We start from the raw sequence: 26,102 nt of genomic DNA on the forward strand, positions 1-26,102 counted from the left end.
TAGCTTTTGCCCGCGGCTCCGCCCGCGTTATAAAGTTTTTCGGGCTAAAGTTTTCCGTTATAAAAGTCACGCTATATATTTTCCCGGGAGCCTATGTTCTTCCCAGGGTCTCAAACTGTCTCCATACCAAATTTTATCCTAATACGTTGGGTAGTTTTTGAGTTTAACACGTTCGGGCAGACCGATGCAGCGGGGACTTTGTTTTATGATATATTTTTGTAGAACTTTTTAAGAGGAACAATCCCGTCATACATTATTGTTGCATAACTTTAACCGTTTACGCAGCGCACGCAACAGAAGCTCTCAAAACTAATAAATTGTCCCCGTTTTTGCATCATGTTTCATTACTGCTCCGCTCCTATTGGGCATAGCGTGATGATATATATAGCCTATAGCATTCCAGGAACAAAGGGCTATCCAACACAAAAAGAATTATTCAGTTCAAACTCCTAGTTTCTGAGATTAGCCATTACTGCTCTGCTCCTATTGGGTATAGCGTGTTGATATATAGCCTATAGCACTCCACGAACAAAGGGCTATCCAACGCAAAAAGAATTTTTCAGTTTGGACCAGTAGTTCCTGAGATTAGCCATTACTGCTCCGCTCCTATTGGGTATAGCGTGATGATGTATAGCCTATAGCACTCCACGAACAAAGAGCTATCCAACGCAAAAAGAATATTTTAGTTCGGACCGGTAGTTCCTGAGATTAGGCATTACTGCTCCGCTCCTATTGGGTATAGCGTGATGATATATAGCCTATAGCACTCCACGAACATAGGGCTATCCAACGCAAAAAGAATTTTTCAGTTTGGACCGGTAGTTCCTGAGATTAGCGCGTTCAAACAAACAAACAAACAAACTCTTCAGCTTTATATAATAGTATAGAAGTATAGATATATATATATATATATATATATACATATGAGTGGTGGGAGGTAGCTTAGAACCAGGAGACGGACATAGGATACTTTATTCCGTTCCCACGGGAACGGGACGTGGTATAAGAAAGCAAAATTTGGTATGGAGATAGTATAAGACCCTGGGAAGGTTATAGGCTACTAACCCGGAAAAATATTTAGTGGGACTTTTATTCCGGAAAACTCCTTCACGCGGGCGAAGCCGCGAGCAAAAGCTAGTATTATATAAAAATGGGAGTTGTTCCGGCTCTATGGCGAAAGTCACCAAATTCTATCCCAAGTACCTACACTTTAATTTCTCCTAAACATGAAAAATTCAACATTTAATTTGCATAGCATTAAAATTAGAATTGATACATACCTATAATAGAATGTGGGTACTTGAGTAAGCCAACCTGAAAATTATACGTCACCTCGACGGTATTCATTGTTGTCATCCTTTAATTTCTGAAAAAACTGTATTTAACAATATCTGACGTAAATTATAAAACATTTAAATCTTATTGTGAGGAACAAGGGATTTATAGAATATCTACCATTTAGCATCCTTTTAAAGTTTTATTTTTGGTTGTTATCATTCATTTTTGGAATAAATAATAAAAATATTAAATAATAATCACAACTTCAAAGTCCAGAGGCTCATTCATATAATTTTAAATACATCTAAGTAGAATTTGGCATGTATTGAGCACTTAATTTTCTTGTCATTTATCTGCTTTTGAACTAACAAAGCAGAAATAATATAAATAAATTTACACCATATTGTCATAAGCATCGCACATAAATAACCGTTAAATAACAATTTAAAAATAAAATTTGCTTGACATCTCAAAAATGATCTTAGCGCTTACATACATGTTTAGTTACATAAATTATGTAGGTATTAAAAACATTAACATCAAAATGTATAATATTATATAGCTAATTTTAAAAAAGTATTCAATTAATCATGATATATATTTATGTTCCGACGTATGTGCCATTGACTTGCAAAAAATATACAAAATTATGTGCGTATGGCTGCATGTTGAGAGGAAACCTTCTCTGGTGTGTTGAAGTTATTTTATGCCAAAAGAAATATATGAATGTTTCATTAAAATACTTTACAATTTCATTAATGTGAGTCAAGCGCTTTAAGTACCTGATCACCATAGTAAAATAACAATTGGTCCAATTTTTATCACAAGCAAGACCAGTCCTAAAATCTAACCAAATATTCATGCTCTAATAGCATATATTTTATCCTATGTCAATTGTACTATAAAAGCTATATTATCCTGCTAAAAAGACCACAAATATAACATAAATTTCCTAGTAAAAACGTAGATAACATCATAATGTATAATAGTAAACTGTTCATAGAACATATTACGTGCTCTAAACACACAATTGATTATAACTTAAAATAAAATATATAAGTACCTATATTTCATAAAAAAAGCATCTCAGTGCACCCTAATTAATATATCACTTGTCCTAACTTAGAAAATGTAAGTACTTATAAAAATGTTAATTCATACATTAATTCTTAAAATTACAACCTTTTTAATTATATAGATACCGACATCTTTATACATCACGACCTGCTGTCGCCCATATCTTCTAACATATACACCATATCGTTCGGTTGTTCATATCTGATGACTGATGTATACCCTGAAAATGTTATATAATATATTCAATAAATATTATAACACAAGTCAAACATAACTAAACGTCATTAACACATGCACTAAGATACTACATGCGGGCTTCAACTGTCGTAAGGTCATATTATATGTGTAATACAATCACGCAGGACCTGTAAAGGAGTCAACATTAAGGCCCTGTCAAATACAGTTATGATAGCAATTGTTAATAAAAAATATTTGCAAACAAAATATTATTATAACGCTCATTCATTTAAACCCTATTATAACAATGGCATAAACAAAAATATAGATGCAATGTCTTAACGGCACCTATAACCTACTTTAATTTTTTAAAACGACATAACATTAGATTATCCGATATAACATACTCTAAATCATTGTTAACAGGCATGCAAAGGCATCAGCATGCAACGGGCTAAATATAACAAACTTGTTATGTACTTGCTACTTTATGTAAATGTGCCATGTAAGTCGAATGCTGAATCACTGCGGCGCCGAATCCAATACATAACCAATCTTCAGAAAATCTTGAGCAACACAACACCCGCCAAGAAATCGAACAGATAAAACCGACTCGACAAAACTGATACCACTGGGAAAATTTAAATATACCGAAAAACGGTGAAAACGATATTCCAAATACTTATTCCAGACTATATAGGGTATGAAATAAAAACAACCGCACAGTTGAAATAATCAATATTTAATAACAAAAAAATCAAATATACAGTCCCATAATACTGGTTGTAAAGGAACAATGCACAGCTACACATAAATTATTTATTTAAATCACATCGAGTTACGCCTACGTAGTGGCACATTACATTTAATATTACAATACGTTACTATTGCATCAATACTGGAATGTATAATATGACTGAGCTAACACCAATGGGTATATCGCACGGACATTGGACATACGAAATGCGGCGCACAGACAAAAATCCTTTGACACTACGGAGACATATATTAGATATGGGATGACATTACTAAAAGATTAGTCTATACGAGACACATTCCCAACACCAAGGAAATAGATTAAAAGGGCACCAAATCCACAGGTGACGTAAAAACAGAGACTTCAGGCGTTATCACAACCTGAGTGACACGAGTATAATTGGATATAATAAATTCGTAATTGTTCGATAGCTATAAATCACAGCGCCAAATGCCTTCAGAAGGCAACAAAACAAAAACAATGTGAACACAGCACAAATGTAAGTATATTTTCATAATGTACAATGGCCTATAAATTAATCTAAAAATAAGAAGGAATACTGGAAATTTAAACTACATATTCAACACGATATAAACTACGTCAACCAAGAAACATTAAGTATATTCCACATTATCTAGGTATTTGTTCTATTTCATAATAAGCAATTGAGGACTCCATTCAAGACGCAAGTTTAATTTAAATCATATTTTAAGTAAATCGTTACATCTTAAGATACAGCAAGAAAATTACATTTTCTTTAGAATTTAAATATCATTTTTGAATTCTCATTATTTGAGAAAACCTCACACTGTCTAAGACCACACGTTTGACCACATCATTTCCAAATATCATTAAGTATAAACATACATTAAATATTTAATCCTATGAAGTACAATATACGTCCAATGTAAATCAGTACAAAGATAATACGACAGATATCAAAACAATACGTTAGTGGGTAACGTTAAGCCTATTCAATGTTGTCTTTACCTTCTGATACGCCATCTTGGTCGAGTTTCACTTTAAACACGTATCCGGCGAGGATATGCATGGCGCAGCAGATCAGGGCGCCGAAGCCGAATGCGCGGAACGTTATCCATCCGCCGTACGCCTGGTACAGTCTGCCACCGATCAGACTGCCAAGCGAAGTGCCCACGCCTTCGAACACAGCACCGACAACACCCTAGAACAAATTATGTATCCCTACTTACCACCGATATATTGTAGCGTATAAATGCGATTTGTAGTCAGATTCCTAACAAAATCTATGGAAAAAGCTTTTCGCAATTTCTAATCTTTAAAGTACTCAAACCACTAAAGGCTCCGTATAGAATTTTAATTCTTATATGCAGCAGAATCGATCGGTAACCAAAAAAGTTTTTACATTAACAGCCCATTATCTAATGGACTACTTATTTTTTTCAAAATCTCTAATTGCGGATCTATCTGCAAATATGTTGCGACGATTTACTAAAAACATCTTGTAGCTACAGCGGCCAATGTAGCCACTATTAACAATTCGGGTAATACATAATGTACACACCTGTACCGTCGTTTCAGTTCCGGGTGGCGACACGATACTTGCGTATGACGTCATCGTCGGGTAGAACATGCCAAACGTGACTCCTTGTAACATCTCAATAGGCAGCACCCACCAGGGGTTTGTCAGGCAAGAGTACAGCAAGAATCGTACGCCGAACGTGAACAAAACTATATTCATCATGTGAGTGTGCCCGATTTTCTTTAGTATGTATCCTGTAAATTTTAATCAAGGGTTAATGAATGCATGGACGCTGCCATGATCATCTTGTACTCTACATACTATAGTAGGTACTACATACATTTTTATAAAATGAAAGTCGCACGGTTATTTATATATTATGCTATACCATAATAAAACCTCTGTAGTCAATAGTTCCCATTGTCATTAAGTTATCTTTATTTGTTACGGACGGGGTGTGCGCGTGCACCCCCTTACACCCCTTTCTCGGTGCTTATGACCAGATGTATAATTAAATCCATTAAATAGTTTTTATAGTAATCAAATGAGCATGGTTATTTGATACAAGACATTAGTAATTCACCGACCTGAGACAAAGAGAAAAGGTATTTCGCCAAAGAAAGTCTGGATAGCACTAACAAGACCCTGCAATGTTTTGATGTATTCAGAGCCGGTGCAGTTTGAAGCCGATACATCCTCCAAGAGCCAGAACAGGAATTGCCACTGCAGGCCGGTGCACAAGCCTACAGATATTGTCCACAGCATGAACACAAATGTTGGTAAAGACGACACCAGCGTACCAACATCTGCTAAGATGTTCATGGACACTTTTGTTGATTTCACCTAAAAGTTAAATTAGAAAAAATAAGCAAAAAGATATTGAGTTAATTATTATTCAAACAGTTACATAATTGCCCCACTTCTATTGTTTCTTGTAAGTATGTAAGAATAGTAACAACATTTTCTAAACAGCGCCACATATAGTTTTATACTTACATTCAAAAAGCAGGATACCAGTACATCACAGGAAAGGAAAATGAGCATAAATATGAAGGCAATAAAGTAGTTTTTGTATGCTCCGTCGCTCATCACGTCAATAAGTATGCCAGTCAGCAAAGAGAATATACCCCAACCCACAGAACCCCACAGTCTTTGTTTACCGTATAGTGACACCTCCACACCTGTGAAAAAGACAATAAAACCTTAAAATAACCAATAAATACTTCCTTCGAAATAGAACCGACCACTCCATCAGTAGTTTTTAAGAACAAACGAACAAACATTTGACGATCGAATTTAATATATTTGTAACACATAGTATAAATTCTTTATATTTTTCTGTACTGTATGAACTTTTATTATGCCAAATCTCATACTCCTCAATATATATCCTCATATCAATGTATGGAAGAATGAAGTATTTTGATTTAGGACCGTTTTAGATAGACGATCCAATCTTAACCTTAATGTGATCCTGAGAATAAACTTATCAAAATAAGTAATACTTTGCGATCATTAAAAAATACTTTATTCTTATTGGTCTATTTTCGCGATAGGTAGACAAAAACCACTTTGTCATGTTCCGATAAAAAAAAACGATTGGGAATATTTATTAAAATCGGTGGTAATAAAAATAATTAAGGCACACAATGAAGTATTCAAGTAAGTACTCACCAAGCAAATTGAAGCATATAGCATCAGCAAATGTGACTATAATTGCTTGACCGACCCAGCTTATGATCATCAACAGGAAAAATAACCAGAAAAGCTGTGAGAATTGTGACTCGTTTTCGGTTTTGCTGTCCATCGCCGCTTGGAACATCTCGTTAACCTGACGTTATAATGGTTATTAAATTCTATATAATAATATAATAATATCAGCCCTGTTTTATATACTGTCCCAATGTTGGGCACGGGCATCATCTACTACTGAGAGGGATTAGGCCTTAGTCCACCACGCTGGCCTAGTGCGGATTGGTAGAATTCACATACCCTCGAAAATGCAGGTTTCCTCACGATGTTTTCCTTCACCGTTAAAGCAGGCGATAATTCACAAAGAATACACACATAATTTTATAGAAAAGTCAGAGGTGTGTGTCCTTGGGATTTGAACCTGCGGACATTCGTCTCGGCAGTCCGTTCCACAACCAACTAGGCTATCGCCGCTATCTACATTCTATATCCAGACCATAAACAGCGGCCGTAATATTCGGGTCACCCTTACTGCAAGTAAGCGGCGGTACTGAACTAACAGACCCGCATAGAAATATTTTTGCGTTTGCGACGCGTAAACAGCGGCCAATTAAGTTTCTATTTTCTTGACATTACTTAAAACTATTGTCCAAAAGTTAGTTCCCGTCGTTCAATGTCTTATTACACCATGAGCGTACAACAAAATACCCTTATGGCACATCATAATGAGCTATGTACATGAAATTTACGACCTAAATATTAGCATCAAATTATAAAATGCCGAAACCGCCTAATATTGCTGTCGTAAATTTACCTATTAGACATGACGAATTAAAAATATAATTTAATTTTTTTTGCGTAACAATGAACGATAATTTACAATATAGTACTAATTGCGGTAATTATTCTTACCATTGTATTATTACAGTTGACAGAACACGAAGTATAGAACAATTTTGCTTGGACTTCATGCTGTGCTTTCGATTCGCAGTAAGGATGGTGGATGGAACCTAAAAAAAAAAAAAAAAAAGAAAAATAGGTTATTACCCTCTTTACAGATAAACGTGAACTGATGATAAAATATTAGTCAACTTACCGTCAGGCATTTCTATATTCTTAAGTTGTATATAAACACACTCGTGCTCAGAGATGGTCGTGGACAGATCGATGATGCTAACGAAGGATAAGTTGCTTGGGAAAGACTCGCCCTCATTGGTCCTCGGATAGCAAGTGTTGGCCGCATCTGCATGCCAGCCTTCACATATCTCCATCAGACGCCACGGCGACTTCTTGTCTAGTTCGCACGATACCTTTAAATAACGAAAAGATAAGAAACCGTATTCCGCGGATAAAACTAAATAAATACAATTATAATAATGAGGGCCTATTTCACAACTTCTGAGTAAGTGATATTCGTCTAATAAATATTTAAGCCGGCCAAGTACAAGAGGCACTCTAATCTATGATCCCAAATAAATTATAATAAAAATATGAGTACTATCTACATTAGCTGTTTAATGCGATAGCAGCAAATATTTTACTTGAAACCTTTGAAACAACCCCTAAACCATAATACCCTCTTGTCAATTACATAGAATGCTAAAGAAATATTTAATAGTTGTTCGATATTTCCGACATCGACTGCCTCGGTGGCGTAGTTGTATTGCATTCCCGGTACAATAGCGCTCTGAGGTCCTGGGTTCGAATCTCGGGTCGGGCAAAGTGATATTTGGGTTTTTCTGCTCGGTATCAGCCCGGAGTCTGGAATTTGTGCCCGGTATGGCGATAGGCTCGCCCCCTATCACATCATGGGACGGAACATACTTGGCGAAAAGTGGGTGCCCTAGTTGCGCCTCTGCATACCCCTTCGGGGATAAATGCGTGATGTTATGTATGTATGTATGTATGTAGTTGTTCGACATTTATCTACTACATGCTCTATGTATTACATGGTATTTTTATCACATACCCGACACTCGCTGTCTTGCTGTGCACTTGCCAGTTCCTTCAACTCATCCGTATTATTTGTGCAAAGACGGTAATTAAGATTTCTGTTGAGGCAAGTCATGTTCGGTTTGTAGTCCCCAATGGCGTCGTAAAGCCTCGGGTTGGTACAGTTCAGCGTGCACGGTTCATTGATATCCACATATTCACCGCCAATGCGGCATTGCGGCTTGTAGTCGTACCCTGAAATCATAATTTTTTATAACGAATTGCCGTGGACATGACGCGCGTATAAATGAAACCATATACAATTAATCGGCGAAAAAAACCTTTGGAATTTTTATCGGTAAACTAGTACTTTTAAGGTTGCGCAAGAGTCGATAAAAGTATTCCTACTACACTCCATTCGCCACTAGCGCAAGATTATCTTTTAATTTAGTAGTCACTAGCGAACGGATGATTGACATCGTTAAGTATATTGGAAGTCGTGTTCAAAATAGCTGAAAAGCATAATTTTGTCTTAAGGAGATACTGGATGAATATGGAAATTATATGTTGTAGGATATTCGAAAATATGCCCTAAGCCTATTATATATATGGTTTCATTTTTTATGAACATGTCACACACGTTGCTATGCTTTGACTCAATAATGAGATCTACTCGTGTAGTTGTGCTTAAAAATATTTTTATAATGATATCGAGGTAATGGTGCTGGCGAAGCAATATTAATTATCGTAACATATAATATGTTCAAAGGCAAAATAATCAAAATATGCAATTACTGTTGTTTAAATTGTAACTCAAGTATAAAGTATCTACTCGATTTTATACACATTAATTCAATGTATTATTTGACGCGCACCTAATTCTTGTTTTAAAATTATTTTTTTTATATTTAATTTAACGTTGCTCTGTTTGAATATTTAGAATATTTGTATGTTTAGAATTCGGGTGCAGTAGCAATTAAATAAAATTGTAAAAGTATATATCACTGATATGTAATAATCTGTATTTTAACATTACAAATATATGTTCGAGGGTTTAGACCTACCCTACAATAAGCTAAGCGGAAAAATGTATTTGGAATATGAACGCACCCTAGCTGGTTCAAAAATGCAACTCAATCACGACCATGGATTTTTTATCATATGTTTGTCTACGCTTACGGTTATATTTGGCATACAATAAAATACAATTACCCACCAATTACACCCATAGCTCATATATAGGATACACAGAAGAATGTCATGATGTTTGGATCATTAAGTGTGCAATTAGCGTGTCACTACATTAAGTCATATGTTTATACCAGGGTATAGAGTCGCACAGCAAATGTAAATGAGAACAAATTACGTAAGCGTAAGCTTAAACGAGCTGTCATCATTATAAGCTTCATAATATTTTAGTTGTATGAAATATTTTAAAGCCTAGCGAAGCGAATATCTGGCGGCCTTCGCCAACAAGAACTCACTTTGAAGATAACATGTCTATTAGTAATGTTCTCTAATATACAACGCGTATATACGCTTAGCAACAGGCCAAAAATATACATACTTATTCACTCCTCAAATAAGTATAAATATCTATTGCTATATTCTACACTTGTGTTACAAATTAACATTAATTACTGTACATTATTGCGCCAATGTTGTAACACGCAGTCGCATAGCGGCTTTTTAATTCATCAACGAAAATTAGCTAATACAGCTAATAATAGCAAGCTGAACTGGCAGAGTCGGAGGAAGAACCTATGACCGTCAGAGTTAAAGAGGTCTAGGGTGGAGACCACGTCAGGGCGGACGCAGTGGGGCGGCCGGCCAGTCGGACCGATGACCTCTTTAAGGCAGCCGGCTGTCACCGGACAAGCTGAAGGGCTCAGTGGCACGTCCTTGGACAGCCCTACGTCCGGCTGTGGGCTGTTGATCACGACGAAGAAAAGGGTAAATAAATCGTCACGTCAATAATGTATGTACAAATCGGTTCGCCTTGCATAATTACTTAATATGTGTAATGGGAAACAATGTAAATGATTCGTTTTCGCAATTGACTATATTTTGAATATTTTCCTTTGAAAATACCTCACGTTTTGTTCGAACACAAACAAAAATTATACTCTTCGAAACTATTACATCAATGGAATGCTTTATAATTCAGCAAATTTGGCGTCAAGTCGCCAGCAAGTCCCGCACAATCAACAACAATTGACGAACGACACTGATTAATCGATTTCGATTAATTGATCGACATGATACCCAGATATTTACTCACCGTCCAGTGTGACATTGTCTGCTTTGATGTACGCGCATTTGTCCGCTTCCAGTGAGACATGAGTAACGTGTGTCAGATATTGAATTCTGTCGGTAGTGGAATAACAATATTCAGGAATATGCCAATGTTCGCAAACGGTCTGCCACATCTTAGGCGACGACATATCGCAATTCATCTGGAAATTCAATCGTCACTTCACTTTTGAACATATTGGTTGATATAAATCGGTTAAGTTCCTGACGTCAGTACGCTAGACTTATTACTGACAAGGATTTAATGTATTATAAACTTTATAATAATAGCAACAAGTTAGTTAATTGATGTTAATCTTAAATTCTAATATCAACATACATTAGGTACTTCACTACATAGTATAAAACAAAGTCGCTTTCTCTGTCCCTATGTGTGCTTAAATCTTTAAAACTACGCAACGGATTTTGATGCGGTTTTTTTTAATAGATAGAGTGATTCAAGAGGAAGGTTTATATGTATAATAATAACATCCATTAAATAGTCAGCATTGCACCCGTGCGAAGCCGGGGCGGGTCGCTAGTATTATATAAAGCGCAAGATAAAATAGGTAGCTTCTAAAACTGATGACTTTTTTATGCAGATAGAATTTCCTCTTGTACTCATCACGCCACTTCAAGCAAGCCTCGGCACTGGGGGCCGTTAATATTATGAATAATAAGGTCAGGTGGCTGAGTACCTCTTGAAATGATATTCAATTAACATAAAATTTTACTCTGCAATAGGGATTTGCTTGCTACTACTATTTGAATTTTGTTACGTGCAAATATTAGGTAAAGGGTTCGGTTTATGTAAAAACGTATATAAAGTCGTGAAAATTCAGACGCTATTATAAACTTTCTTTTGTATTGCTATTATTTACAGTCTTGTTGTTTAACGTCTCGTGAAGGGCTTCCTCGTCTCACCATTCGGATGTATGTATTCAAAAACAATCAAATAAACACAGAGAAGTTTTGCATTTTGGAAGTATTTTAAGCATGAAGGCCATAAGAGTTGTTACTAAAGTGACCAAAATGATGGGAAGTGAATACCTTAGGTCATGAACAAGAGTGAAAAGATCACGCATGCGTAGTCTTACTTTGAGGAAAATAAAGGATTCTTATGGATCCAGAGAAAAAATTGTAATGTGAATCTACTGGTCTGAAATGTAAAGAAATATCTATCCAATTATCATTGAGTGAAAGTGTTTCATCAGGTGTCACTTGTGACTTGTCGTGTATGATGTAATTTCTTTACAACCATGACTGCGTACACTGTACGATACACCATAATACACCACAGATACAGTTATCTTAGGGCCCGTTTCACAACTTCTGACAAAAGCTAATTGTCACATAAATATATCAGGCCGACAAAAACAAAAGTAAGACTAATCTATACTCACAAATAAATGGTAATAAAGTGCGTACTACTAAAGCTATTTAATACGATAACTGTCAATTAATATTAACTTGAAACTGTGACATAAATAGAAAAGCATAATTAACATGCCCTTAAAAAAGGAATTTATTGAAATATGGACACCATTATACTGATATTTATTTACATTCCCAGAGGAATGGTAGCGAATACCACATTGTACATAATTTGATAGATAAACTCTAGCAAGTACATAATAAATGTCATACAAAAGGCACTCACCCTGCAAGAAGCATGCTCCTTCATGTCCCCCAGCGAGTTAACTCTGCACGTGTCAATACTGTTAGCGTGTTGGTAGCAACTTTTTAGTACAGTAACACCGTTGCAGTCTAGTTCGACGGATATTTCCTGCAGATTTTGCGGCAGGAAATATATCGAGAAGAAACTAACTATAGTCACAATTTGTGCGAGTATCAGAATCAATTTTTGCTGTTTGAACCTGCAACAAAAGTTATATTACATCTTTATTTTAACTGAATTTTGTCGTTTTCTTAACCTCATAAGTCATGACCGTGAAGACACAGAAAGATAAATATAACTGCATAATATAATCAATATTTAATTCTTCCTCGTAAGTCCGTAATGTTAAGATGTCTATAGCGGCAGAAGAAAAATGTAGTCTTTAAACATGCTACCTAGCTTTGACGACGGCAATGAAACATAGTTGAACGTGAAAGAAGAAAATTTATATACGTATGTGCTGTTATTGTAACTGTCTTGAAATAGGGATGAACTGAAATGCAAACTGAAAGGCACGACGAATTACCACATGAGCCCAATTAATATCAGTTTAAAAAATATATACAGGGTGTCCAAGAAAGTAGTGTCAAGCGGAGGTCCAGAGATAGAGCACCTCTTGGGGTATCCGAATCGCCCCCATGTATGTTCCGCGATTTTTCATAGGTTTCAAGTTATGAATATTTTTCTGAATTTTTGAGAATTTTGGATTTAAACAATTAATTTTTTTCTTTTTAAAAAAGTAGAAGACTTATTTGATATTTTTTTATAGCAACTAAATTTTTATTAGTTAAACTTTATTTGCTAAAAACAATCGGATTCGTAACTTTAATAAAAATTATGAAAATGTTGGTGTAAAGTGAAAAACTTATGTTCTATGAATTATGACTTACATTTTCTTCTTTAATTTAATAAACTAAACAGGTGATTTCGTGGTTCTAAGGTAGGTCAAAAACTTCTCCAGACTCTCAACTTACATATTCATTAAAAAAACATAGTCCTTCGTGGGAGCTATTTTGGCTAAAATCAGCCTTAGAAGACCTCAAGGTGGAAAATTCTTAAAATTTGCCATTATATTACAATTATTATTTTTTGACTTCTCATCACTCCTAACACTACTTTCTGGGACACCCTGTATAAATATAAGAATAGACATGACTAGAGAGGGACAGGGCGCCTGGTCCATGTACATCCTATAGTTATGTGGTGGTCCGGCAAATTGAGTGCAGGTACTTCTTAGCTGAATTTTAAGTAGACTTTTAGACTGATGCACATTCTCCCTCCTGAAGAATATTTCTAGCTACGCTCATAAATACAATGAGTTTTTTTATACGATCATTGCCCCTTCAATTAGCTTCCCGTTTGAACAACGCTTCTCGTACGCTTGTTAAGTTATTTGAAACGAGAACGTAACCGCCTTTCGCCTGACCAAACAATTGATCCTCATTCATTAAATAATTTTGAGTCCATGCCACTAGTTAAAGCTTTTTATTGATTCGTATTTTTTACGAATACGTCTCATTTATTAAAGAACTACATACTTTTAAGAACAGTTGGTTCTTTTTTTCGCGGCGGTTAAAAATGACTAAGATTGAAAAACAAGGTTGGAAGATGGTGAAGAAAGTAAACCCATTTTATTGTAAAGTAATATAATAATTGAAGATTAAGGCAAGATTAAGATAATATTAGTTGTATAAGTGGATTAATATTAATGTGACCAATGAATTCAATAAACATTGCCAGATAAGCTTCAGGTATGTTACGTTTTGTGTGGGTAACATAAAGTAGGTATTATATTCTTGTATAAGTATTTTTATTGTTTCTTTTCAGTGCATATTTATTATATCTTTTGTAAGTAAATGTAAAAGTTGGCACCGAGTTTTATTCTTTAACTTAATCTGAAATTAATTAAGCGGTGTCATGTTCATTTCAGGGTTGTGTAACTTAGAAGGAACACTTATAAAATTACTTTTTGTCCATCTGTCTGTCAAGCCCTTTTCCTCACGAACGCGTATGTCTATCAAGTTGAAATTTATATATAATACACACTTAGAACTACGGTTTGTTTCAGCTGTGAAAATAAATAAAAAAAATGCCAATGCGAAACAAAGATATGACCGTTTATATCGCGTTTTTGCGATTTCACAAGGGAATCAAAATCTATGGAGTACATCCCTTTAACCTAAACTCATAAAATTTGCAACAAACAATGTCTTACAGCACGTGTAAAGTAAAAAGACTGAAAACCTTAACTATATACTTGAGTAAAAAAAACGAATTCACTTTTAATATTATTTTCGGTTTGTGCAACCAACGTGTTATGTTATCGAACGGCAAAGTCAACTTTGTCAAGTTTGAACCTACATAATATGTTTAGGTATATAGATAGACTAGCTTTTGTTCGCGGCTTCGCCCGCGTGAAGGATTTTCCGGGCTAAAAGTCCACTGTATGATAAAAGTCTTGCTAAATATTTTCCCGGTACTGATATGTTCAAACGAATTATATCCCCTTAGGGGTGGAATTTATCAAAATCCTTTCTTAGGGGATGCCTATGTCATAGTAGCTTTATGCATGCAAAGTCTCAGCCCGATCGGTTTAAAATGGATAAAGTTTCATACAAACTTCCATCCCCTATTTTATCCCCTTGGGGGTAAAATTAATCAAAATCCTTTCTTAGCTGATGCCTACGTCATAACATCTACCTGCATGCCAAATTTCAGTCCGATCCATCGAGTGGTTTGGGCTGTGCGTTGATAGATCACTATGTCAGTCGGTCACCTTCGAGTAATATATATTTAGATACCTGACATACAAGTTAGGGCGGAACCTTCGGTGCGTGAATCCAACTCACACTTGTCCGGGTTTTTATTATAATTTATTTTGGAAAGAATAATTTGAACATTTTCAACAAGATTATAACAAAAAAATATTTAATTTTATGAACTCCATATTTAATATGCCTCATAATATGTAAGTATTATATACGAGAACGCTTACTATAGCCATTAATGAAAATTATTACAGAAGGCATTTTATTACTTTTTGTAAATATTTCATTACATTACTAAAAAAATCCAAGCCCTTTTGTATAAGTCCACCTAACTTCAATGCGTTTTCTCAAAAGCTAAACAGATAATCTTTAAAACGTCAGTACCGAATCACATAAATAAGATATTATAATTTGTAATATTTCTTACTCTTACTAAATCTTACTATTTCATAACAAACTAATATTGTATGTAATATATTTCATAGCAGAAACAAATAAAAAAAAACTTTTGTCATCACTTTTATGCATTCGTCTTGCGTGTAATATTAAAAGTTATAATTATCGTCAAATATCAAAATTTAAACGTAATTTACGATTGCTAGGGGAGTCCGCTACAAAGGATGTCCTATGCACGACAATTATTTTAATAACAGTGCAAGCTTGATAATTATCACGTATGCACATGCAATTACAGTGAAATCCTCAATACGATGGCAACTGGCAGGTAGTTTCCAAAAGTAGATATATAACGTACTGATTTATAATTGTGATTCATTAAAATACTAGCCTTTTTGTTTATAGAAAATGTTAGTAAAAATATGATTACAAATTGTCAAATTTATGTAACTTTCATCAGTACTATGTGGTTAGTCCTATTCTCGATGTTTTCATTTAGTATTAATTCATTACCATCGTAATGATGATTCGTTGTGAGTTTTTCATCTCAGATTTATTGTTAGGAAACAAAAACAAGCACACACACGTCATGCTTTTATCCCCGAAGTGGTATGCAGGGGCGCAACTAGGGCATCCATTCTTCGCCAAGTGTGTTCCGTCCCATGATGTGATGGGGGCGAGCCTATCGCCATATCAGGTACAAATTCCAGACTCCGGGCTGATATTGAGCAGAAAAACCCAAATATCACTTTGCCCGGGATTCGAACCTAGGACCTCAGAGCGCTGCTGTACCACGCATGCAGTAATACGCCCACGAGACAGTCAGTTGTTAGTACACATTTGTGTTATTTATCTATATCAAGCTAAACCATTATGGCTGTTTCTTTGTATATTGTACCTATAGTATACTTTTATACCGGGAAAAGTTATTCTAACGGGCAAGGCCCAGACAATACCTCGTAAAAACAAAAAAGGGTAACAAACAGAGCACGTTCACAAAATAACAATAGATCAAATCTTCGCAAGAAGTAATAACGTAAGTGAACTAAAAGAATTGCCGATTTTTAGCTTTATTATAAATTAAGAAAAATGCAAATATCAAAGACTGTTGTACGTCACTGGCCACGTGATCGGCCAGTACTAAAAATAAACTATTATTACCTTTGTCCTCCTAACAATATTCTAATTAATTTTCACCGAAAGTTATTTAAGAAAAATGAAATTAGAACTTGCTTTTGAAGACATAATCACCATTATGCCTTGAGTTCTTCATTGGGTTCAATGACTAAGTTTGAAACCTGAGAAATCATTAAAAAAGAAAGTACGGCAGTCTGTCAAAAATGACATATCAAGTATTTAACTGGCATATTTAGTAACAGCTTGCTTAAAATCTTTCACTTTTTCAAACCTATCGCTGAGAAAAGTCGACGAACGAACAGTACTTTATGTAAGTCCGTAACTATATTATTTTTAGGCCATAAATACAACACAAACGTGGTGAAATGTTACTATAACTTGAACTCAACCTAGCGATGTTTGGGGAACTTACTTTTGTTTTTACTATGTGAATTAATACATACCTGTCCGCCACAATGCCGAACAAAGGTTTCGCAATTAGTCCAAAAATCGGCAACACCGTGTAAATTAAGCCGACAGTTCCCGAAGAGAATCCCAACTGCCTAGCGAGTGTAGACAAGTATGGGACCAGAGGTGCCGTGCCTGTTAACAAAAAAAAAGGGATTTATACATGTTATATAATATGACACATTTAAAATAAGGCTTGCGTTGACCACAAACAATATAATTACAAACAATTTATTGAATACGGTATGTATTTAATTATCATTTTATTTTTTAAATTCTTTTATTCAGAACGTAAGCACATCATCTAAAATCTTGTAGAAAAATAAGTTCAAACTCCACTAACAAATCGTCGTTGCGCTCTCACAAATCGCTATGTGTTTTTTAGCTACTTTTCAGAAACAACAAAAAACTAGATTACTCGAGATATATTTGTGATCAGTAATTGTTTTATTTGCTCGATAAAATTAATAAAATATTGACGTACTTTACGAATATTTTCGTTAATGTAGTACGTATTATAAACTTACAGATTTTTTTTTTTACTGCAAATGACACATAGGGTTATTTGTTTTTGTCATAAATAATCATTATGTATCTGAAGGGCACATAGCTATGTTTAAAGGATACAGAATTCGTATACCTCTTCCAATTTTATGGCACATAGAGATATAAATAGCCTTATTTAATGAAATAAACTTTTTTATTCAAATTTTTATTTTGTATTTCATGAATAAAAATGAAGAATTAAATATGAGAAAATAGAATTTGAATACAAGATAGACAGTAGGTTATTTTAATTAGATATTTATCTGAATGTATGGATGTGGACTCCGAAAACAAAATCAATGAGTTAAATTATCAAAGAAAGGATGGTAATCATAGTGCATGTACTGCTTAAGGCTTTGTAAGTGATTAAATTTAGTTGCTTCAATTTTCAATGGACCTTTGTAAAGTTTTTCCGATTCCACGATACGGGATGTATTCATTCTTCTTTGTGGCAAAGTGTCCCAGTCATCGGAATGGCGTAATTTATATTTCAGTTCATCTTCACCTCTTATATCTGTTACAGTGGCATCACCAGTTTTTCTGCCAGGTCTTATAGTAGAAAAATTACCAGGCACTGTCGCGTATTTTTTTAAAAAAGTGAAGTCAAGATAATTGACAATGTACGGCTGTGTCGGTCTTGCTAGTCTCATACGACAGACGTAGTCCGATGGAGAAAAATTGGGGCCTTAATTTTTTTTTCTAAAGTCGAATGGACACCTCCATCATAGTATGTCCTTTCTCCAGTATTATTTGTTGAAATATTAATTTATTTAACATCGCAATTGAAATGTGTGATCATACGAACTGTTTGAATAACACTGAATAATCTTATATAAAATTACAGCCATGTGACTTTTGACTCGGGCGTTGCATGAACGAACATCACCGAACTTGTAAAAAAACATCGCTATGTGCCAGTAAACACATAACGGGAGCAGTAAATGAATATGCTGTATTAGCGAATTTTTATAGTTATGTGATTTTAAATACTTAGTGATATTTTAGGAACATTCAGTGTATGAAGGTCACATAGCTATTTTTCATAACTTCGTTAATAATGCTTTCTTCACAAAACGGTTTCTACACCTTGCGCGGAATGATATAGGGAAAAAAATAGCATCAAAAGTAAAAAAAGAGGAAAAAACACATAGCGACTTTTGCAGGCGCAACAACGAAATAAATAACTTAAACCTAAGCTTAGAAGGGTCATATACAAGGAAATAGTTACAGGAAGACGTAGTAAGGCGTGAGTCGTGACGTCACCAACGATAGCGATTAGGTATATGCAAATGTGGACCTTTGATTATAAAGATCAGTAGGTATACAAGTATCTACACTAATACTTCATAAAAATGTACTTTACATGCACGTCAACAGATTGCGTGAGAAACAAAGAGGCTAGAAACATTCATCTTCTCATTGATCTCATTCTTATTATGGGCACGACAAAGTGGCCTCACTGCACTGCACTGGTAAATGAAGAGATGCCCAAAATCATGTCGACCGCCAAGAGGTAAACACGCACGGACAGCCAGCCTAATTATACCGCCGTGTTTAAATGCTACTTCACGCTCCGCTTGAAGGACCCCAAGTTGCAAGAAGGAATAAACGCGTATGCTGGCAGACTGTTCCGCAGCTTAATAGTGTGGCAGTAATATGTCTTACTGAACTTATTGGTTGGAGCCGGTCGGAAGAACCGTCACTGTAAACTCACTACGAAGCAGTGGTTTCGCACACCAGCATGCAGGTCTTTGATCGAAGTTTGTAGCGGAAAGAAAACTTTTTATTTTCTACATAGTGTAAGCTGGGGTCCCTGTACCATTCAAAACACGGTACAGAAAAGTAAGTCCTGTACTGCTAAATTTGAATTAGAATAGAATTATACCGGCAAGCAAATAGAATAAGTTAGCGGCCCCTTAGTAACGAAAAAACATTGTTAAAAAACGATGATTGCACAATCGGAATAATATTTTATTCTCGGCGGTGTTGCCATCGCAGTATCCATTTTGCGCTTGTATTGCTAAAGATAGTTCTCCGAATCGTGTAACATAAACACAATAAGAATTCTGTGAACTATCTTTTTTTACTGACAAATATTTACAAATAGGTCTTTACTCCGACAAGTTAGGTTATTATGTCGATGAAAAACAGAAAATAACTGATAATTTATGGATACTTGTTTTATCTATAAAATTGCCCTTTTTATCTGATATAATACTAATTCGCCGAACTCATGAATAGGGAACAACGGGAATGAAAAGCTCACTACTTATTCACATATTATGTGTTGAAGCAAAAAGTGAGCATGTTTTCAAGAGTGTAAATAAAATATTTCTATATATTGTGAGGCCAATCGTACGATAATTAAAATACTCATAATAGCGTCAATAATACATAAAAAAATTAGTTTTATTAATATTTCGAAATGAGAAACGAGTTGAAATGAAAACATTGTACATACAATTTGTATGATATTATTAATACTATTTTCATATCATACTTATTCTATTCACACACTTAGCTAGCTTCCTTTGAACTCAACCAACTTAAGGAGAAAAAAGCTCAAATAAAAGGAAACATTAGAGCGGGTGTCCTTTGACTAAAATGAACTGCCTGATTCAATTATAAGATATAGGGAAAAAGTTATAAAAACATTAGAAATTTATACAAAAACATCGCGTTTGAATAGTTAAAACTTGAGAAACGTAAAAGTTAAGCGATATCCAATAATTGATGTCAAACCCGCGCATCTTTACCTTTCAGTAAAAAAAAAAAAACGAATTGTTTGGATAACACAGTCGCACAGACTTGCAATAGATTTAATTTTTTTTAATGAGTATTCCTATACTTAATACGAAAAGGGTGAAAGTTGTGTGATTTCTAGTGCTTACTGATAAATTAGTACATCAATATCTTTCATTCAAAGAAACTGTTATATAAGTATTTTTTAAATATATAGATGATACTCAAGTCGAATGTTCACACCTCCCTTCCGTCCGAGGCTCAGACGCAATCAATTTAAATGGGAAAATGATGACTGAAAAATCCCGTTCCAGCACACATTCATTCATTTTTTTGTATTATATAATATTCTATTCCATTTCAAACGGTGTGTGACATTAAATATTACATTTAAAAATCATCCATTAAAAAAAAAACATCAAGAACGGAGCTGTTTCCGAGGAATTTCGAGTAAAATGCTTAATTGACTCCACTATTGTTTTTTTTTTGGGACCTGCCCCGTTTATCACCGGGGGTACCCTGTTAACGGTGTACAAGCGATTCTTAGCAATCATCGCAGTCCCAATGAAGATTTGGTGGCCCCTACCGCTATCACTGCCAGCGGACGGTACGCTAGCAACTCGAAGCTATTCAGTCACGGGGCCCGGGAGGAAGAAGGGAGGGGATAGAGGGAAAGAAGAGAAGAGGAAGGAGGAACTTTGTTAGGATGGTTGGAAGGGAGAAAAAGGGGGTTAATAAAACCTCAAATTCGAACTTTTTTCATATTAGGGTTTGTCTATTCTGAAAATATTGCGTTTGACATTACTCGTAAGTTAACTGCTCGAATTACTTTGACTAGTGGAGAGCGTTCGAAAAGTAAATGTCTAAAAACCATAATATATAACATCTTGGTCATGGGACTGACTGTGATATCAATTTGCCTGTGTTGTCTAAGGTCATTGCGCCGGTTTGCGACCAATTGATTGAGTTGTTAACTTTCGACGAGTCAAAATTATTATTCGTTTTACATGTAAACTGAATGTCATTTACATATGAGTCTAGTCATGAAACAAAGTTCTATTCATAAATTAGGAACAAAAAGGAGAAATGTTCAAATATAACCAAAGCTTTAGTTATGAGTTAGACCACTATTTTAAACACCAATAATGAAGTAACCTAACAACTTTTATGGAAACAAAAAAAAAATCCGTCGAATTCGCTCCGCAACCATAAAGGCAGTCTTCGAAACGTCTGCGCAAAATAATATAAATAACCGCGATGAAATTCCTTAAATAGTTTTATTCCAATGTCTAACATTCGCGTAAACATAACACATCAAAATATTTGTCTTTTTTAAGATATCAAATAATCATTACGAATGATTACAAAACAAAAAAAGTCATAGGGATCTTGCGGCCCATTATGGAACTTATTATTTTTTAAAAACAGCTTATTTTAGTTTGTGGATCATATTTTTTTCGTACTAGGTATTGACAGTCGTAAACTGCCATCGAATGTGCATTATGAACGATAGGGTCTCAAGAAAACATGCAATCGTTACCTAAACATTTGCATTTTTATTGCTTTTACAACTCCAAATTCTAAGTTGTATATTGTATACCCATAAATAGGTAAATATTATTAGCAACTAGCGCACATTTTAGTGTAATATCATAAGGATTCCTTGTACAAACGTGGAACCGTAATTGATAAAGCGAATTTTGTATTGCAGAGAAGAAGACATCGCCCTGTTTTCGTTATATTCAATCTTTAAAACACGTAGGTACCATGATGAGATACCGCATTCGATAATATGGGAGATCATAAAATGACCTACTATTACTTTATAAAATCAAATGTATAAAAACGAAACTGAAGTTTAAAACACGCGAATCATTGTACCGTGAATCGTGAACTGATTCGGCATACGAATGCCTGATGGAAATGTTATTGTGATGTAACAATATACACTGCACTGAGTTTATTCAGTGACGTCACACGCTGTGGGATAAAATTGCCGTTGTTATAACTGACGTGTTACGCAAAATTTTATATGTATTATACTTAAAAAATATACATATTTAATTTTTGTATCATTATATTGTATTCTACTAATATTATACATACACAAAAGTTTGTGGGGATAGATGTATGGATGTATGTATGTATGTTTGTTCCCCTTTCACGAAAAAAGTACTGAACGGATTTGGATGAAATTCTACAATAATATTGGTTATACATCAGATGTCATAATAACACATAAGCTACAATTTACAATGATTTTGTGTAATTTGGTCATAATATAACAGTACATATCAAGTAAGACGCAAAAAAAATATCTTGTACGCTGCCTAAACTGTTGGAGTTAGGCAAAGATGATGTACCGTAGGATTGTTTGTATTAGATAGTCCTAAATAAAAGTACGCGACAGCATATATATCTACCTTTTATGTGGAAGCCACTATGACCAAAATAGTGAGCCATTTCTGTCTGTCTGTATGTTATCGATTTTCTCAAAACCTACGGAAGGGATTTTTATGAAGTTTCGTATGGTGATAGTTGACCTTGCGAAAGTTATACGCTACTTTCTACCCCGAGAAAATAAATAGTGGGACTTTCATCCCGTAAAATCCGAATGGGCTAACACCCCGTTCAGATGTAGAGTTAGACGAGCGTTAGTAAAAAGCCACGTTTAGAGTACACGCATTTTGTTTGTATGTTGATTGGGGTGTACACATTTTAACGCGCGTCTGAAGTCTGTCATCCGAGCGGGCTCCAATACTAAATGTCTTAGCCGATCGAAAACAGCAACAAATGTTACCAAACCTGCTGAACTCATTAGGCTAAAATCTAGATATATACTATCTCATTGTCTTATAGAAACACTGTTCTACAAAATATGGGTCCCCATAGTTTTTCACATTTACTACAAAATACACATACATCACAGGACCACATACAATCAACAGGTTTCCTGGCTATAAGTATTATTTTTACCCAACATTCAGAATCAATCAAGTCCATTATCTGTTTCTGCAAAAACCTCAAAGAAGGCTTAATCATTATAAATTATAAATTTAAAAATGTCTAAAATATTTATATTATTTATATTAATCGAACAAAGACAGCCTTGTATAAAGGGCCCGGAAATCATAATTTTAATAAAATTAAAATCCAAATTATAATAACAGCATCTGTGGTCAACATCATTGATAATTTCATAAACAATATATTTAATGCAAACATGATAACACACTAACCTAAAGCTATGAGTGTTATCTGAATGGTCAAAGCATATGCTAAGATATGGTTCCAGTTTGTAAAGTATGTAGGTTAGTTCAAACAGGATAATATTTTTTTGATTCATCACCATCGCAATCATTACTATTACTTGTCGAAAGACCATCCACTTGTATTGAGTCGAAATTCATCATACTAGCATTTTGCTAGATCAAATCAAGAAATGTTTATGGTTTTGCCCTTGGTTGTGGGACCTGGGCACGAGGAGCTTTGGTCCCCATACCCCTTGGGACGCAAGCCTATTGCCCAGCAAAGTAGTTACTGGAGAAAAGAACACCTTTTTTTCGAATTATATTAAAAAAGTTTTTATTTTTTATTAGCAATAGGGTGCAGGTTGCTTAATACACCTCGGCATCCAATATGGTTAAAACTATCCTGGATAACTATATAATTGGGCCAAGCAGCAATACTAAGCATTTTATCTAAGATATTGGATTTGTTTGAGATTAAGATATTGAGGCGAGTTATTATTTTGGGATTTGCACTCTAGTTGAGATCTGATAATTTTTGACATGGAAAGTATTAAGAGCTTATATATATTGGCAACCTGCTTTAGGTATCTCAAATATTTTTTGATCTGTATGTTTAATGAAGAGTGCTTCAACTTATTGAACGTTCCATCAAAATTAACTAAGGTATGATTATCAGCTGCACAAATTAAGACTATTTTTTTAAATACAATAGCATCCATTTATAAGGGCATCAAATAGATAATCAAGTCATACTAAACCAATGTCTTAAAAAGCGTAAAGACTTTTTCAGATCTTTAAATAACCAAATCTCTTACAAACAATGCCATTGACTCAATATAGATGTTTGGCCTATTGTGCCAATACATATCTACCACATTACAGAGAATGTGCAAAAAAAAAAGTTACAGTAATCTATTAGTTAATAAATACTAGCATATTTCCTTTAAAACAGGGCCATGTTAGCAACATGTCGTTTCATGCAGTTGAGAAGTCATTTTGTCCATTTATTTTCATACAAGTTTGCTAGAAGCCATACCAATTCTACATTTTAAAATATAATAAATTAATTATTCTATATTTAAATTAAGTGTGATGATAATATTTGTGTACATTCATTTCCTTACCTGCATTGAAGAAGAAGAAGTGCCCTTTTATGGGCAGAAGCTTGTAATTTACTTCCATGTTCATTTTGTCCGTTCATTCACTGAAAACAAAAACAATTGGATTGATATTGGCCAAAATTTGTATATCTTATATACTCTCTTATTCTCAAAAGACTTAAAAATATTTATTTTGGTGTTGGTGTGGTGTTTAATTTTTTTAACATACATTACTTAAGTATACATGAATTATACCTAATTACACATATATTTTTACTGTACTGGGATGCAAAGGAATGAATCCGTTTATGATCAAATAGTTGCATTTTATCAAATCAAAATACTTTCAAATCGTTATAGTTTAATGACAAACTTCATACTTATTACGTAGGCATCGAGCATGTGAAATCTAAGTGCAAAGTTTGAACATTATTTAGGAGGCAAACGATATTTGTATATTGGATACACTTATTATAAATATCTATGTCTACACTAATAATTATTTCTTACGTACGTGTTCTTGAAACAAATTATTATAAAAAATTTGAGAACCACATTTTCATTTAAAGATACCTTTATTTATAGGAATGTTATGAAGCAACAAAAAACTACACAGATCGATATGAAACTAATTCAACCTCAAACAAAAAAATATGAAAGAGCAGATGAACAGTACGAGAGCGGCGAAAAACTCAATTGCTGAGGATTAAATTTATTGATAAACTAGTTATCATCGATAAAATAATTTGGAAAGCAGCGAGGGCCGAAACGTCCTTATTTTTTTATTTATTAATTATTACCTTTACATGCAATGACACAAAACTTGTAGATAATAGCTTTGAGTAGATAAACGACCACTTTTTTATTAATAGTATTTCGAATAGAATGTAATTCGTTCACATAATGATTAAAATTTTGTAAAACACAAAAAGACGATCTTTTTATTGAACGCCAATCGCGGTTTGTATAAAACATGCAGTCTGCGCCTGCGGAGCACAGATAACAGTTAGTGTTGCCGATTTAAAATTTTATAAGCTACCAAAAATGTAAAATACGAAACTAAGGCTTGGCTCATACGTTCAAAATGGCGTCTGAATTCAAAATTAGAATTAAGAACGCTTCGAATTCCATACAATTACAACATATAAGACATTTTTATTGTGTGTGTTCAGATCATCTTTTCATATTATATTTAAGGTCAGTCGGGGGAAGTGCGCCATAAAATTTTCATAGCTGGATTCAATGCAAAATAATTTCTTTTTGTGCTGACTTAAGAATGTAATTTTATTAATTTAAGAATATTTGGTATTTTGTGATAACAACCTATAGCT

The 26,102-nt window shown here is 34.3% G+C and overlaps 1 protein-coding gene across 1 annotated transcript; it reads right to left on the bottom strand.

Annotated features, from left to right (window-relative positions):
• Positions 1–1,546: 1,546 nt before the first annotated feature.
• LOC115450845 (major facilitator superfamily domain-containing protein 6) lies at positions 1,547–25,766 on the bottom strand. Its single transcript, XM_030178964.2, has 14 exons — positions 25,572–25,766; positions 24,796–24,875; positions 17,129–17,267; positions 12,367–12,583; positions 10,696–10,870; positions 8,452–8,669; positions 7,579–7,792; positions 7,395–7,492; positions 6,465–6,621; positions 5,787–5,971; positions 5,378–5,633; positions 4,833–5,044; positions 4,280–4,472; positions 1,547–2,575 (listed from the first exon to the last, which is right to left on the bottom strand). Exons 2-14 carry the CDS (start codon positions 24,857–24,859, stop codon positions 2,496–2,498), a joined length of 2,208 nt encoding a protein of 735 aa, XP_030034824.1. The 5' UTR covers positions 24,860–24,875; positions 25,572–25,766; the 3' UTR covers positions 1,547–2,495.
• Between the last annotated feature and the right edge of the window lie 336 nt (positions 25,767–26,102).

Source organism: Manduca sexta, chromosome 27 (genome assembly GCF_014839805.1).
Source record: "Manduca sexta isolate Smith_Timp_Sample1 chromosome 27, JHU_Msex_v1.0, whole genome shotgun sequence".
NCBI classification, from domain to species: domain Eukaryota; kingdom Metazoa; phylum Arthropoda; class Insecta; order Lepidoptera; family Sphingidae; genus Manduca; species Manduca sexta.

Bases quoted from the DNA above. Each gene is read 5' to 3' on its own strand.
- LOC115450845 (XM_030178964.2), bottom strand. From the start codon at position 24,859: ATGAACATGGAAGTAAATTACAAGCTTCTGCCCATAAAAGGGCACTTC. The intron at 10,871-12,366 runs GTGAGTGCCTTT...TTGAATTTCCAG, and splicing joins AGGAGCATGCTTCTTGCAGG to ATGAATTGCGATATGTCGTC. The intron at 2,576-4,279 runs GTAAAGACAACA...TAACATTTTCAG, and splicing joins CCAAGATGGCGTATCAGAAG to GGTATACATCAGTCATCAGA.